The sequence below is a fragment of the Pristis pectinata genome, chromosome 6, assembly GCF_009764475.1.
Source record: "Pristis pectinata isolate sPriPec2 chromosome 6, sPriPec2.1.pri, whole genome shotgun sequence".
NCBI lineage: Eukaryota > Metazoa > Chordata > Chondrichthyes > Rhinopristiformes > Pristidae > Pristis > Pristis pectinata.
Window position 1 is genome coordinate 90,367,201 of NC_067410.1, and position 13,410 is coordinate 90,380,610.

The following is a 13,410-nucleotide window of genomic DNA, read 5'->3' on the forward strand; positions in this document are numbered from 1 at the left end:
AAATTTCAACCCTTTGCTCATTAAACATCTACCTACCCCTATTTCCAACACCTTTCAAGGGAGAGCTTTAAAAAATTCACAATCCTCAGAAAATTAAACTTCATCTGACTTAAATGTGCAAACCCTTAATTTAAACCCCAATTCTTCCACATACACCCTGTGGCAAGTCCACATCTGACAGATAAAGGGTGTTTAAAGACCAACTGTACAAAGTACAGGACAAGTATATTCCAGTAAGGACAAGGGTGGCAAGGTAAGGGAACCTTGGATGTCGAGAGAGGTGATGAATTTGGTCAAGAAAAAAAAAGGAAGTGCATGTAATGTTTAGGAAGCTAAAATCAAATGGAGCCCTTGAGGATTATAAAGAAGCTGGAAAATAACTCAAGGGAATTAGGAGAGCCAGGAGGGGCCATGAAAAGTCCTTGGCAAGTAGGATTAAAGAGAATCCCAAGGCATTCTATACATACAAAAAGAGCAAGAGGATAACTAGGGAGAGGACCACTCAAGGATAAAGGAGGGAACATGTGCTTGGAGGCAGAGGATGTGGGTGAGGTCCTAAATGAGTACTTTGCATCAATATTTACCAAGGAGGACATGGAGGATAGGGAGATCAGTGTGAAGCATGCTAATATGCTAGGGCATTTTGAGATAAAGGAAGAGGTAGTGTTGGGCCTCTTAAAGAACATCAAGGTAGATAAAATCCCAGGGCCTAATGGGATATACCCCAAGTTATTGAGAGAGGCAAGTGATGAGACTTCCAGTATCTTGACCACAATCCTCGTGTCCTCTCCAGCCACAAGTGAGGTCCAAGAGGACTGGTGAGCAGCTAATGTTGTTCTATTATTCAAGGAGGAAATTAGGGATAATCCTAGAAACTATAGATCAGTGAGTCTCACATCAGTGGTAGGGAAGCCATTGGAGAGGATTCTTGGGGATTAGATTTATGAGCATTTGGAAAACCATGGTCTAATTAGGGACAATCAGCATGGCTTTGTGTGGGGCAAGTCAGGTCTTATGAACTTGATTGAGTTTTTCTGAGGAGGTGACGAAGGTAGAGCTGTGGATGTTAACTATGTAGATTTTTGTAAGGCATTTGACAAGGTCCCTTGTGGCAGGCTTATCCAGAAGATTGGGATCCATGGTGACCTGGCCATTTGGATTCAGAATTGGCTTGCCCATAGTTCAAGAGTCAGGTATTTACACTGCAGCTTTATAACACTCTCACTAGGCTACATCTAGAGTATTACATTCAATTCTGGTCACCTGATTATAGGAAGGATTTGGAGAGGGTGCAGAAAAGGTTTACCAGGATGCTACCTGGATTGGAGGCTATGCATTTAAGGCGAGAGGGGGAAAGTTCAAAGGAAATGTGTGGAGCAAGTTTTTTTTGAAAAGCACAGTGGTATGTGCCTGGAATGCACTGCCAGGGGTGGTAGCAGAGGCAAATATGATAGAGGCATTTAAGAGATTCTTAGATAGGCACATTCATGTGCCAAGAATGTAGGGATATGGACATTGTGTAGGCAGAAGGGATTAGTTTAGTTAGGCATTTAATTACTAGTTAATTAGTTCAGCAGAACATTGTGGGCTGAAGGGCTTGTTCCTGTGCTGTACTGTTCTATGTTCACCCTATAAAGACACCCACCCCACCCACAAGCAAGTTTTAATATTTTCTGTCACGTTCCTTCTCATTCCTTTAAACCAGCACGTAGAACCCTAGTCTGTCCGAGACAACCCACCGAATCCAGATATTAGTCATAAATTTCCACTGAGCTGCTTCTGTTTCATGTATTTACTTCATCAAACCACCGATTAGTCTATACTATTGCCGATGTGATCTATCAAAATTCTACATGATGGAAGCATAACTTCACTTTTTTTAATATTCTATTCCTCTTGTAATACACCATGTTCAGTAAGCTTTCCAAATTATTTGCTGGACCTGTAGACCAGTTTTCTTTGCCAATCATGCACCAAGACAGCTAGATCCCTCTGTACACTATTACTACTGACCATCCCTGGGTAACAAGTTCTGTTTTTACAGACATCCAGAAATTGATTTTTTCAATGTCAGAAAATTTTAAAAAATCAATATGGTAACCATATCTCCACAGATTTTTAATGAATGGCATCAAAAGCACATAAGACTGATAAAAATAATTACTACAAGTGGTGAGAAAGAGGAAGTTAGTTCTGCAGTTTGTTTGAACAAACATGCAATATATACGTCAGACTGGGAACTTGCTCATATGCATGGGTGCCATAAATCAAGCTTTATAACCCAGGGATGGCCTGTATATAGGAAATGGTTTTGTATTTTTCCTGCCAAAATGTATAGTTTCACATCTGCCCATTATTATACTTCATTTGCCATATATTTACCAACTCACTTAACCCAATTACATCCTCCTATATCCTTCTTATGTCATCTTCCTGTTGGAAGTCCTATTCAGGTTTCCAAGTGTTCAACTAGGTGCCTCACAAAGGCGCAAGAACTCATGGTATTGGAGTAACTTATTGACGTGGATAGAGGATTGGCCAACAGGCTGCAAGAATGGATCGGGGATTAATCTTTAGGTGTGACCAGTGGGGTACTATAGGATTAGTGCTAGGACCTCAATTTTTACAATAGGTCTTGGATGAACAAAATTAATGTGGTCAAATTTGCAGATATACAAAAATAGTGGGAGCACAAGTTGCAAGGAGGATATAAAGCGCTTACAGATACATTAGGTAAGAAGGCAAAACATCAGCCAATGTGAAAAAATGAAATTTTTCATTTTGGAGAGGGGAATTAAGGAACAGTAATATTTAAATGGAAGAAAAATACAGAAGACTACACCACAGAGACTTTGGGCTCCTTGTGCATGAAACACAGAATGCTGGCTCTAGTGCTGCAGGTAATAGGGAAGGCTAATGGAATGTTGACCATTTCACGGGAGTTGGAATACAAAGTTAAGGAAATCATACAGAAACTGTACAAGGCATGAATAAGATCTCATCTTGAGAATAGTGGACAATTTTGGTTCCCTATTCAGGGAAAGATTTAATTGGAGATAGTTCAAATCAATTGACAAGAATGAGGTCAAGTAGACTTCTCTTTTACACCTGAACTCTTATTGCATTGGCCTGGTCAGGCAGCCATATCCAAGACTTGACCACCTCGGTAAGATTCTTCTTGAACCACTCTCACTGATGGATGCTGAAGGCCCCAAACACAGAACACTTTTGACTCATGTTGAACTCCAATTTAAGGCAAAGTACTGACTCACAGGATTGGGGTCATCAGCGGATCTGCTTACCTGTTCTTGAACTAATTAATGAGATATTCTGGAATCTGAAGCTACTGTTCTGGACTCCATGGGCCTCTGCCCATTATCTGTATACCTTTGCGGGTCCAACTCTATAGCGGGTCAAAATGTATCCAGGAATCCCGAAGAATGGACACTCGAAGGTTGGTGTAATATTGCCAGTACGACCTAATAGTCTGATGCTATGCAAGTAACGCAGTTTTCTAAACTGGCACACAAGTCCTCACAAATTCGTATCGGATTCACTGAAGTGTATACAACATTCCAAATCCGATACCTACATATTCATTTATAGTGGCTTAACATAAAGTTGCTGGTTGTTTTAATTCAGAAAGCGTTTATGAGACTCGACCTCACATATACGACATCAAGTTAAGGACAGTAGATTTCCCTCAAACTACGTTCACCGGATGGGATTACACTAACGGTTTATGATCGTTAAAACCGACACAAACTTAATAGTTAACTGAATTTTACAGGTGCCGCAGAATTTACTTTCACTTGTCCCCGAATAAGTCGTCAGGGCTGCAAGGTTTCAAGCCCAGTGTATAAAAAGTTTGGAAGTTACCGTGAATTGTGTGTTTAAGTTACCTGTAGCACTGTGCAATCTATACTCTGCATTGTACAGCAGACAATCCCAGTCTCCACCAACCCCAAAGTTGCCACGAAGCCCCACAATAAAATAAAGACACACCTAAACTCTGGAGTGAATGCACCAACACAGTCACCATGCCCAACGACCTCGCCTCATTTACCCTCGAAATTTCCAAAGCAGTCACAGCATTTCCGGAGCTCCTTCTGCCCAACTCGAGAGAGAAAAGATCGTCGGATCCAGAGAGAAGGAAATCAAGTCAAAGCGGGACGCTAGATCCGACAGCCAGCTCGGAAGGTATGAGCAGCTCCACAACAGACAACAACCTCATCACTCTGAGGGAGACAAGTGCACGCTCCGAAGGCAAAAATGGCTCCGGCCCCTGACGGCGCATGCCCTGCGGCGGCCAATCAGGCGAGGACAGCATCTGCCAGGCAGACTGCGGGAGCCCTCTGTCTGCAGGGCGTTGCACAGTCAGTGAGGGCAATGTGTAGGGAAGACTGTATGTGAAGTTGTGTGTCTTCAACTGGGATAATGATTGCTGCTTGGCAATCAATGCAGAAGCATGAGAATATAAGAAATAGAAGCAGGAGTAGGTCATTCGTTCCCCTGCCACGCCTTGCTGTAATGTTCCTAGCTGACTTTTTTTTGTCTCTGCACTTCTTTATTGCACTGGCCCCATATGCTTTAGTTCCGGAAATAAATGAAAAATATCTCGGATTTCTTTCCCGCATGTAGTTGGGGATCCAGTCCTCTTCTGATGAAGACGTTTCTTCTCATCTCTGTTCTGAAAGCTGACACTTTATTTTGAGACTGGCCTCTGGTTGTAAACTCTCCAGCTACGGGAAACATTACAGCTGCATCGACCCTGCCAAGCCAAATTAGGATTTCATACATTTCACTTAGATTACCTTTTCTTTGTTACCAACTCAGGCTGCTTAATTTTTCCCAACATGACAAACCTGTTCATTAAGTTCCTAAATAATTCTAGTAAGACGTCTTTATTCGTGTACTTAAACTCTTCCAATAAAAAACAACATACCATTTGTGTTTCTCATTGCTTCTTGTACTTGCAAATCAACATTCACTGATTCAAGAACACCCTGACCCTCCTGAACACACCTTTTGATTTCTTACCATTAAAAAACAAATGTACTGCCTTTCAAACTTTTCTACTAAAGTGGATGACCTCACATTTTTCCACTACATTCTGTGTGCTGTGTTCTTGCCCATTCATTTTGCCTGCCTCCATGCAGCGTTTCTGTATCCTCCTCACAACCCACTCAACTTTGTATGATCAATAAACTTTGATCTATATTACTTAAAGGCACTAAATTGTCTAAATACTATCTCATCAACCCAGCTGAAAGCCTAATTTTCAACTAACATTTGAGCAATAGGAATGATTAGTTGAATATTGATATCTCCTGCTTGGTACATATTTCTACAAACTCCAGAAAAAAGTTTGCATAAATGTTCCCATCTAAACTACAGAACCATGTAATAATAAGGGACAAATATATATACCATGTTATATTTTGCCACTGGAACTCAGAATAGGGAGATCCATTTGAATTTTCTCAAGGTTTGTTGGATTACTCATCCAGACAACTCAGAACCCACTTGAACCTCTGTATTTTATTGCTTTAATACATGACAGTCAAGAAACAATATACATACATTAAAGTAATACATTTAATTTCAGTAGAATCAAACCGCAAAACAAAATAATGTAGATAATGTCATTGTTTGCATGCTTATAATTTGGAGCATTTCTCTTTATTTTGGCTGGAATACACCACTAATAAAATTAAATTAACATTAATATAATTAAAATAAATTAAATTCCAGATTATCATAGGATTTGACAGTAAAGACAGCAGTTGGATCAATAGACCTGCCCACTGTGTTGCACTTTTCCAAATTTTCTGTGCACTATCTGGAGCACAGAAGAGGGTCTGTTAGCAGCATATGATAATCCCTGCCTTAGATAAACTACTACCTTTGTGCAAGTGGCCTTTCAGGGTGCAAACATATTGAGCTGACTGAAAGCTAGTAGTGCCTCAGTACACTTTTTGACTTCCGCATATGCTCAGTCAAATGCAGAAATCTGATTCAATCTGGAAGTGGGATGGCAATGTATCCAACCTCCCACTCTGCCACTGGATTCACTGTTAGGTCTAGTGGTGGAACACTTAACTTCTGAATACAGGAACTATATGAATGTAAGGATGGCAAGCTATGAACAGCAACCCCACTCTTCCGAATAGGGACATTGATCTGCGGAAAAAGCAAAGTACAAGTAAGAGTTTGAGTTCTTTTAACTCAACTTTAATTATGTGTTAATATTTAACACAGTTTTAATGTTTCAATCGTTTTTTTCATATTCTATTTGAATACTTAAAAGTCTATGGGCCTGAAGCTTATTGCTGCTCAGAGCCTTTTCATCTGCAAAGGGGATAGGCAAAATCTATTTAATCAATTGGCATTTGGAAAATGCAAAGAGAGTTATCCTTGCACCTAAGAATTATCTTGAAGCGGTGAACATTATCAGAGAAAAGATTAAGCTGGGTGGTATTTGAAATGGTCCAACCTCATCTGATGATGAATAGAAAAATCCATGGCATGCCAAAAATATGTCTGCAGCCAGAGACCTGAAGGAGTGAAGATGGAGGCCACACAGCAGGAACAAGCTAGTGGAGGGAGGAAGGGCTTTAAATGAGCATCACAGACATTGACAAGGATAGAGACAGAGACACAAAAGGGAAATGGAAAGAGTGTGATTTTGGTCATTCATTGTCCAGAATGGACTTACTGACTCACCCATTCCCAATCACTTCCTTGAACTGCTGCAGTCAATCTGGTGAAGCACTCGCACAGTAGAGTAGGGGGAGAGGGTCTGATAGAGGTATATAACTCCTTCCTTGGATGATCTGCTACATTGTATAGGTGGCCTTTCAGGATCCATTGGGTAGACAATTCCAGAATTTAGACCCAATGACAGTGAAAGGAAATGCGATGCATTTCCAAGTCAGGTTAGCATGTGACCTGAAACAGAACATATAGTTAGCAGCATTCCCATGTAATTAAAAAGAGAAAGTGATTTTTTAAATGTTTTACTCCATTCTAAAGAGAAAAGGCAAATTTAGTAATCACATTCTATTGTTCAATATTAGAGATTAAAATGCATTATCATTTAATAAATATATTTTGTTATCTATTGTGTAGGCTTTAGCTTGATTGATTTTGTTTCATTTTCTAAAGTCAAAGAAATAGGATTTCCTACTAACACTCATTGCCATGGTGAGGGTGAATGAAATCACTTCCACTGACATGAGCCTGTTCTTAAGTGCCCATTTCTATTGTTACATATTGGTTTGTATGGGGAAAAGAAACTATCTGAATAGAAGTTAAAAATCAAATACTGAGTTTGAATTTGAAATAAAATCCAAGAAAGTCACAATTACTCCAGTTATAAAAGGCTAGTTTCTGACCATATCTGTTTATAATTCAATCTAATCAGCATATTTTTGTGAATTGTTAACTAATTGCACCTTGAAATGAGTTTGTTTCACTGAATTTATACAATAGCACTGAATTTTAATATGAAATCTTTTAATTTGGTTTTATTACATTTAAATTAGTGCAAATGAAAAGCAAAATGGAAAGTAACAACGACTGGGGCTTCTGCCTAAATATAACTATAACTTGCTTGTGATACGCAAGTGATAAACCTGAAATTTAACGCAAATCTTATATTTCTCAGGCACATCATGAATGAACTGATTGACACAGAAAGGGCATATGTAGAAGAACTCCAGAGCATTATTGAGGTGGGGAAATTGTGTTGTTCAAAATTTTGAAAACTTTTCAATCAATACTTGTTTATTTCACTTTCATTTATATTATGGCATGTTTTAGTGTATGAGAATTTAAAATTTAAAAAAAGATGTTTGGTCCACGTTGACAAGATGAACTATGGAACGGTCTGCGCACTAAGGCCTGCCCAGTAACAGACTACATCTTAGGACTTGTTTATTTCCCAGTGGCGAGTACACAAATAAAGTATTGTTGACTTGTCAGAATCAGACATTTAGTATATCTTTACAGGTGCTGACCAATGGTTAATCAATAATAGTTTAGTTTTAAATTAATTTGGAGGAGCAATGCTTCTTGTCCAGGTTTTAAAATTTAAATCTTCTTAATTGTGTTCCTTTCAAATACCGCTTAAGTGCATTAAGATATTCATGCACTACTGGTATTGGTATTGGTTTAATAACGTCACTTGTACCGAAGTACAGTGAAAAACTTGTTTTGCATACCGTTCATACAGATCAATTCATGAGGGACCTAGACAGTTTAGAGGGACCTAGACAGTTTAGGAGAATGGGCAAGGAAATGGCAGATGAGATTCAATGTTGAGAAATGTGCAGTTGTACACTTTGGAAGCAGAAATAAGCGGGCAAATTATTATCTAGGAGGAGAGAAAATTCAAAGTACGGAAGTACAAAGGGACTTGGGGGTACTCGTGCAGGATACCTTAAAGGTTAACCACCAGGTCGGATCGGTGGTAAAGAAAGCAAATGCTATGTTGGCATTCATTTCGAGAGGCATAGTGTATAAAAGTAAGGAAGTGTTGATGAGGCTCTACGGGGCACTAGTGAGGCCTCATTTGGAATATTGTGCGCAGTTTTGGGCCTCACATCTTAGGAAGGATGTGCTGACGTTGGAGAGGGTTCAGAGGAGATTTACGAGGATGATTCCAGGAATGAAAGGGCTTATGTATGAGGAGCGTTTGTCGGCTCTTGGACTGTACTCACTGGAGTACAGAAGAATGAGAGGGGACCTCATAGCGACATTTAAAATATTGATAGGAAAGGACAGAGTAGATGTGGCTAGGCTGTTTCCCTTGGTGGGTGAGTCCAGGACCAGAGGGCACAATCTTAGAATTAGAGCGTACAGTTTCAAAACAGAGATGAGGAAAAATTTCTTTAGCCAGAGGGTGGTGAATTTGTGGAACTCCTTGCCACGTACAGCAGTGGAGGCCAGATCAGTGGGGGCGTTCAAGGAGGAGATAGATAGATATCTAAATAGTCAGGATATCAAGGGATATGGGGATAAGGCCAGAAATTGGGATTAGAATAGGTTTTTTTTCCCCATTCCCCATTTCTCATTTCTTTTTTCCCTTTCCTTGGAGCAGACTCGATGGGCCAAATGCCTGCTTCTGCTCCCTTGTCTTGTGATCTTGTGATTACACAGTGCATTGAGGTAGTACAGAGTAAAAACAATAACAGAATACAGAATAAAGTGTCACACCTACGAAAGTGCATTGCAGGTAGGCAATAAGGTGCAAGGTCATTTTTGAAGTAAAAAGCAACCTTACTACCATTAATAATCAGTCAAAATATAAATGTGAAAATTTTATAGAGGGATCATATGGGTTCTTTAATATTTTATGCTTTCCTTTATTGTTGAGGCACATAATATAAGCACAGGCAGGTTCTGTTAGAACTGTCAAAAATTATTTAGAGTAAATAACAATGTAGAAAAAGTAAATCTAAAAAAATCTTCAAAGTATATTGTGTGATTAGAACAAGGGGTCACAGATTCAAGAGAGTGAAGGACAAAAATATCAGGTATTCAAAAAGCAAACATCTGCAGATGCTTAAAATCTAAAATAAAACTGAAAATGCTGGTAATGTTCAGTATCTGTGGAGAGAGAAACAGAATTAATGTTTCAGGTTAATTGCTTTCCATCAGAATTAACATCAGGTAATTCTGATACATGGAAAACACTAGGTAGGATTACTGATAGAGGAGTGGAGACTGACATGCTGGGTCCATTTAAGATACAACTGGATGTGCCAACACTCCTGCAAATTGCCATGGCATTTTAATACACTGAAAGAGCAATATATTTTGTAAGTATTAGTGATAAGTATATAAGATTTCATTCCCTGCAGAACATTAGTTTTTCTTTCAGTCTGGAACCTGTCATTCTTATTATCTGTCGCCAGTCCACAAATGACCAGATTAGCAGATAAAATTTCATTGCCATGATTGGACTTTTTCCAACCTCTGAATAATTAATACAGTTTTATAGACCACTATGCTGTTGACATACTGTTTATTGGCAATTAGTTCATTACCTTATTTCCTTTGTAGGGTTATGCTACTGAAATGGACAGTCAAGAGCTGGCTCCTCTGATCCCAGCTGCACTTAAGAATAAAAAGGAAACCCTATTTGGAAATCTTCCAGAAATCTATGATTTTCATAATAGGTGATCATTTTTTCTATTATATCTGAATATCTAAGCTGATGATAAAACATGCATCCAAACATGCATCCAAAATGTCAGAAGACAAAGTTCATGTACTCTATGGTGCATTATGTCTGTAATTGTAATGTGAAATAATTTCTGATTTTTCTATTCATAATTTATCATGACCTATCCACAGGTGAGGACCCAGGGTACTGAAGAGTAGCCAATGTTTTTCCTTTGTTTAAGAAGGTTAATAGGGATAATCTGGGAAATTATAGGCTGTTGAGCCTCACATCAGTGGTAAGGAATCTATTGGAGAGGAATCCTTACGATAGTATGTGCTCACATTCGGAAAAGCAGGGGTTTATTAGGGATAGTCAGCATGGCTTTGTGCAGGGCAGGTCATGTCTTACAAACTTGACTAAGTTTTTTGAGGAGGTGACAAAGATGATTGATGAGGGTAGGGCAGTGGATGTCATCAAAATAGACTTTAGTAAGTCATTTGACAACATCCCTCATGGTAGGCTGATTCAGAAGATTAAGATGCATGGAATCCAGGGTGACTTGGTAAGACTGGATTCAAAATTGGCTTGCCATAGAAGTCAGAGGGTAGTGGTGGAGGGATGTTATTCTGACTGGAGGTCTGTGACCAGTGGTGTTCCACAGGTATCTGTACTGGGACCTTTGCTGTTTGTGATATATATAAATGACTTGGATGAAAATGTGGATGGGTGGGTTAGTAAGTTCACAGATGATACAAAGATTGGTGGCATTATGGATAGTGTAGAAGCTTGCCAAAGGATACAGTAGCGTATAGATCAGTTACAGATATGGGCAAAGAAGTGGAAGATGGAGTTTAATCCAGCCAAGTGTGAGGTGTTGCACTTTGGGAGATCAAACGTAATGGGACAGTACACAGTTAATGGCTGGACCCTTAACAGTGTTGATGTACAGAGGGATCGTGAGGTCCGAGTCCAAAGCTACCTGAAAGTCGCTCCCTGACAGGTCGATAGCGTAGTGATGGAGGCATATGGCATGCTTGCCTTTATTAGTGGAGGCATTGAGTTCAACAGTCAGGAAGCTATGTTGCAGCTTTATAAAATTCTCATTAGGCCACATCTGGAGTATTGCATTCAATTCTGGTCGCCCTATTATAGGAAGGATGTGGGGGCTTTAGAGAGGGTACAGAAGAGGTTACCCAGGAAGCTGTCTGGATTAGAAGACATGTGCTATGAAGAGAGGTTGAACAAACTTGGGTTGCTTTTCTGGAGCACCAGAGGCTGAGGGGAGATGTGATAGAAGTTTATAAGATTTTGAGCGGCATAGATAAAGTTGACAGCCGGTATCTCTTTCCCAGGGTTGAAATGTCTAATACTAGAGGGCATGCATATAAGATGAGAAGGGATAAGTGCAAAGGAGATGTGCAGGGCAAGTTTTTATTTAAAACACAGAGAATGAAGGGTGCCTGGAATGCACTGCCAGAAACAAAATTCTATTTGTTTTTGAAATAAAATCCAGTACTTTGCATACTTTCTTATTACCTTATTCTCTGTACATTTGTGATCCTCAATCCCTTCATAACTCTACTCCAAAAGGACTCATATTATCCAAACAATATATAGCCATTAAATTACCCTAGATCTAACACTTACTTATATTGATATTCATTTGCTAATTACATGTTCATTTTGAAAGTTTATCAGCAACTTATTACACTTTATAACTGTCCTCAATTTTAACCATACCCACAATTTGTTCTCATTTCCAGATTTTGTCACCCTATTTCTGATTTTGGAATCCAAGCATTATATATGAATGAACAGTAGTTCTCCCTGCACCAATTTGCATGGAATAATATTTTCTACATTTACCTATTCTCTCTTTTTAAGCCAAGTTGGCATATAGGCATATATGTAAAATGAGAAAAGGCTATTCAAACCATCAGATACTGAATATATACATACAATTGTGATTATAAGTTTATAGAGTAAGTTTTCAACCTCCGACGGAAAGGACCACCTCCTCTTTATGGAGCCCAATGGAAATGAAATACATTCTACAAAGGATACATGATTCTTTTTGCTAGATTCCTCCCAGATCACAAAGACCAAATTCTACCCCACTACATTTTTAATACAAAGGAAAGGTAAAATACCCAAGATAAAATAATCTGAAATTTCTCCATAGTGCCTGGGCAAATTTTCAAAAAGTCTATGGTTTAACTGAGCCTATTCCATTCCGTTCATGATGTTCCTCTGGTTAGAATACAAATGAAGTCATTGCGGCAATGATCTTTAAGTGTTTATCATTGAATATTTATTATTCTTTTTAAGGATATTTCTGAAGGAGCTTGAAAATTGCATGGAGAATCCTCAGCTAGTAGGAACATGTTTTTTAAAACGGGTAAGTAAAACATTTTAGATTCAAGCAGATAATTTTGACACATGAATGGTACATAATGCATGTTAATGAGATGAATAATGTGGGGTATTTTCTCCTTCAGTGGGCCGAATTACCTGTTCCTGTGCTGTACTGTTCTATGTTCAACGCATGCAGAAAACTGACAACAGATCGGCCACTTGGTATAGAACCTGCTTGGTTTTCCTTCCCATTGGCTAATAATCAGTTTTTTGTTCCTACTGAAATGGAACGATACTCACATTTTCTCAAACTTCCCACAATGCTTTTGTTTCATGAGTACTATTCTCTACTTAGAAGTATGCAGAAAAAAAAAGGATTGAATTCCCTGGGGAAAACCTCTTCCCAGGTGCAGAAGCCAGGAAAAAGAAACAGAGACTGGTATTCAAGTAGCTGGGATTCTGGGAAGTGAGGGTGGTACCTCCATTAGTCTTCTACATTGGGGTGGTGTAAAACTACTAATAAGGAAAGAGGTTCATGCAATGGTGAGAAATGACCTTGGCCTGAGATCATGTCGTAGAATTGGAATCAATTTGGGTTGAGCTTAGAAATAGCAAAGGGCAAAAAATATTGGTAGAACTTATTTATAGGCCATCAAATGGTAGTTGTAATGTTGTATGTGGTAAAATCAGGAAACTAGAGATAAGAGTAATAGGAGTGATGCAGTTATTATGGGACATCTTAAGCTATATATAGACTGGGCAAATCAAATTTACCACAATTAGGTAGATGATGAATTCATGGAAGGTATTCAACATGCTTTTCTAAATCAATATGTTGAGGAAGGGACTATGGACTATGGATTTTGGATCTTGTCTTAAGTAAT

General features: G+C 38.9%; 2 protein-coding genes across 7 annotated transcripts in view; one reads left to right on the forward strand and one right to left on the reverse strand.

Moving 5' to 3' along the window:
* b3gnt5a (UDP-GlcNAc:betaGal beta-1,3-N-acetylglucosaminyltransferase 5a) overlaps positions 1–4,268 on the reverse strand; it is a 34,988-nt gene extending 30,720 nt beyond the window's left edge. For all 5 annotated transcript variants that reach the window (XR_007956529.1, XR_007956530.1, XR_007956532.1 and 2 more), the window contains exon 1: positions 4,006–4,268. The gene's annotated coding sequence lies outside the window, so the exon portion shown is untranslated. The remainder of the gene's footprint in view (positions 1–4,005) is intronic.
* The window catches only part of mcf2l2 (MCF.2 cell line derived transforming sequence-like 2), a 235,805-nt gene that overhangs the window by 153,739 nt on the left and 68,656 nt on the right, over positions 1–13,410 (forward strand). For both annotated transcript variants that reach the window (XM_052018737.1, XM_052018738.1), the window contains 3 exons: positions 7,670–7,736; positions 10,069–10,184; positions 12,500–12,569. In XM_052018737.1, the coding sequence (XP_051874697.1) occupies positions 7,670–7,736; positions 10,069–10,184; positions 12,500–12,569 (253 nt within the window). The remainder of the gene's footprint in view (positions 1–7,669; positions 7,737–10,068; positions 10,185–12,499; positions 12,570–13,410) is intronic.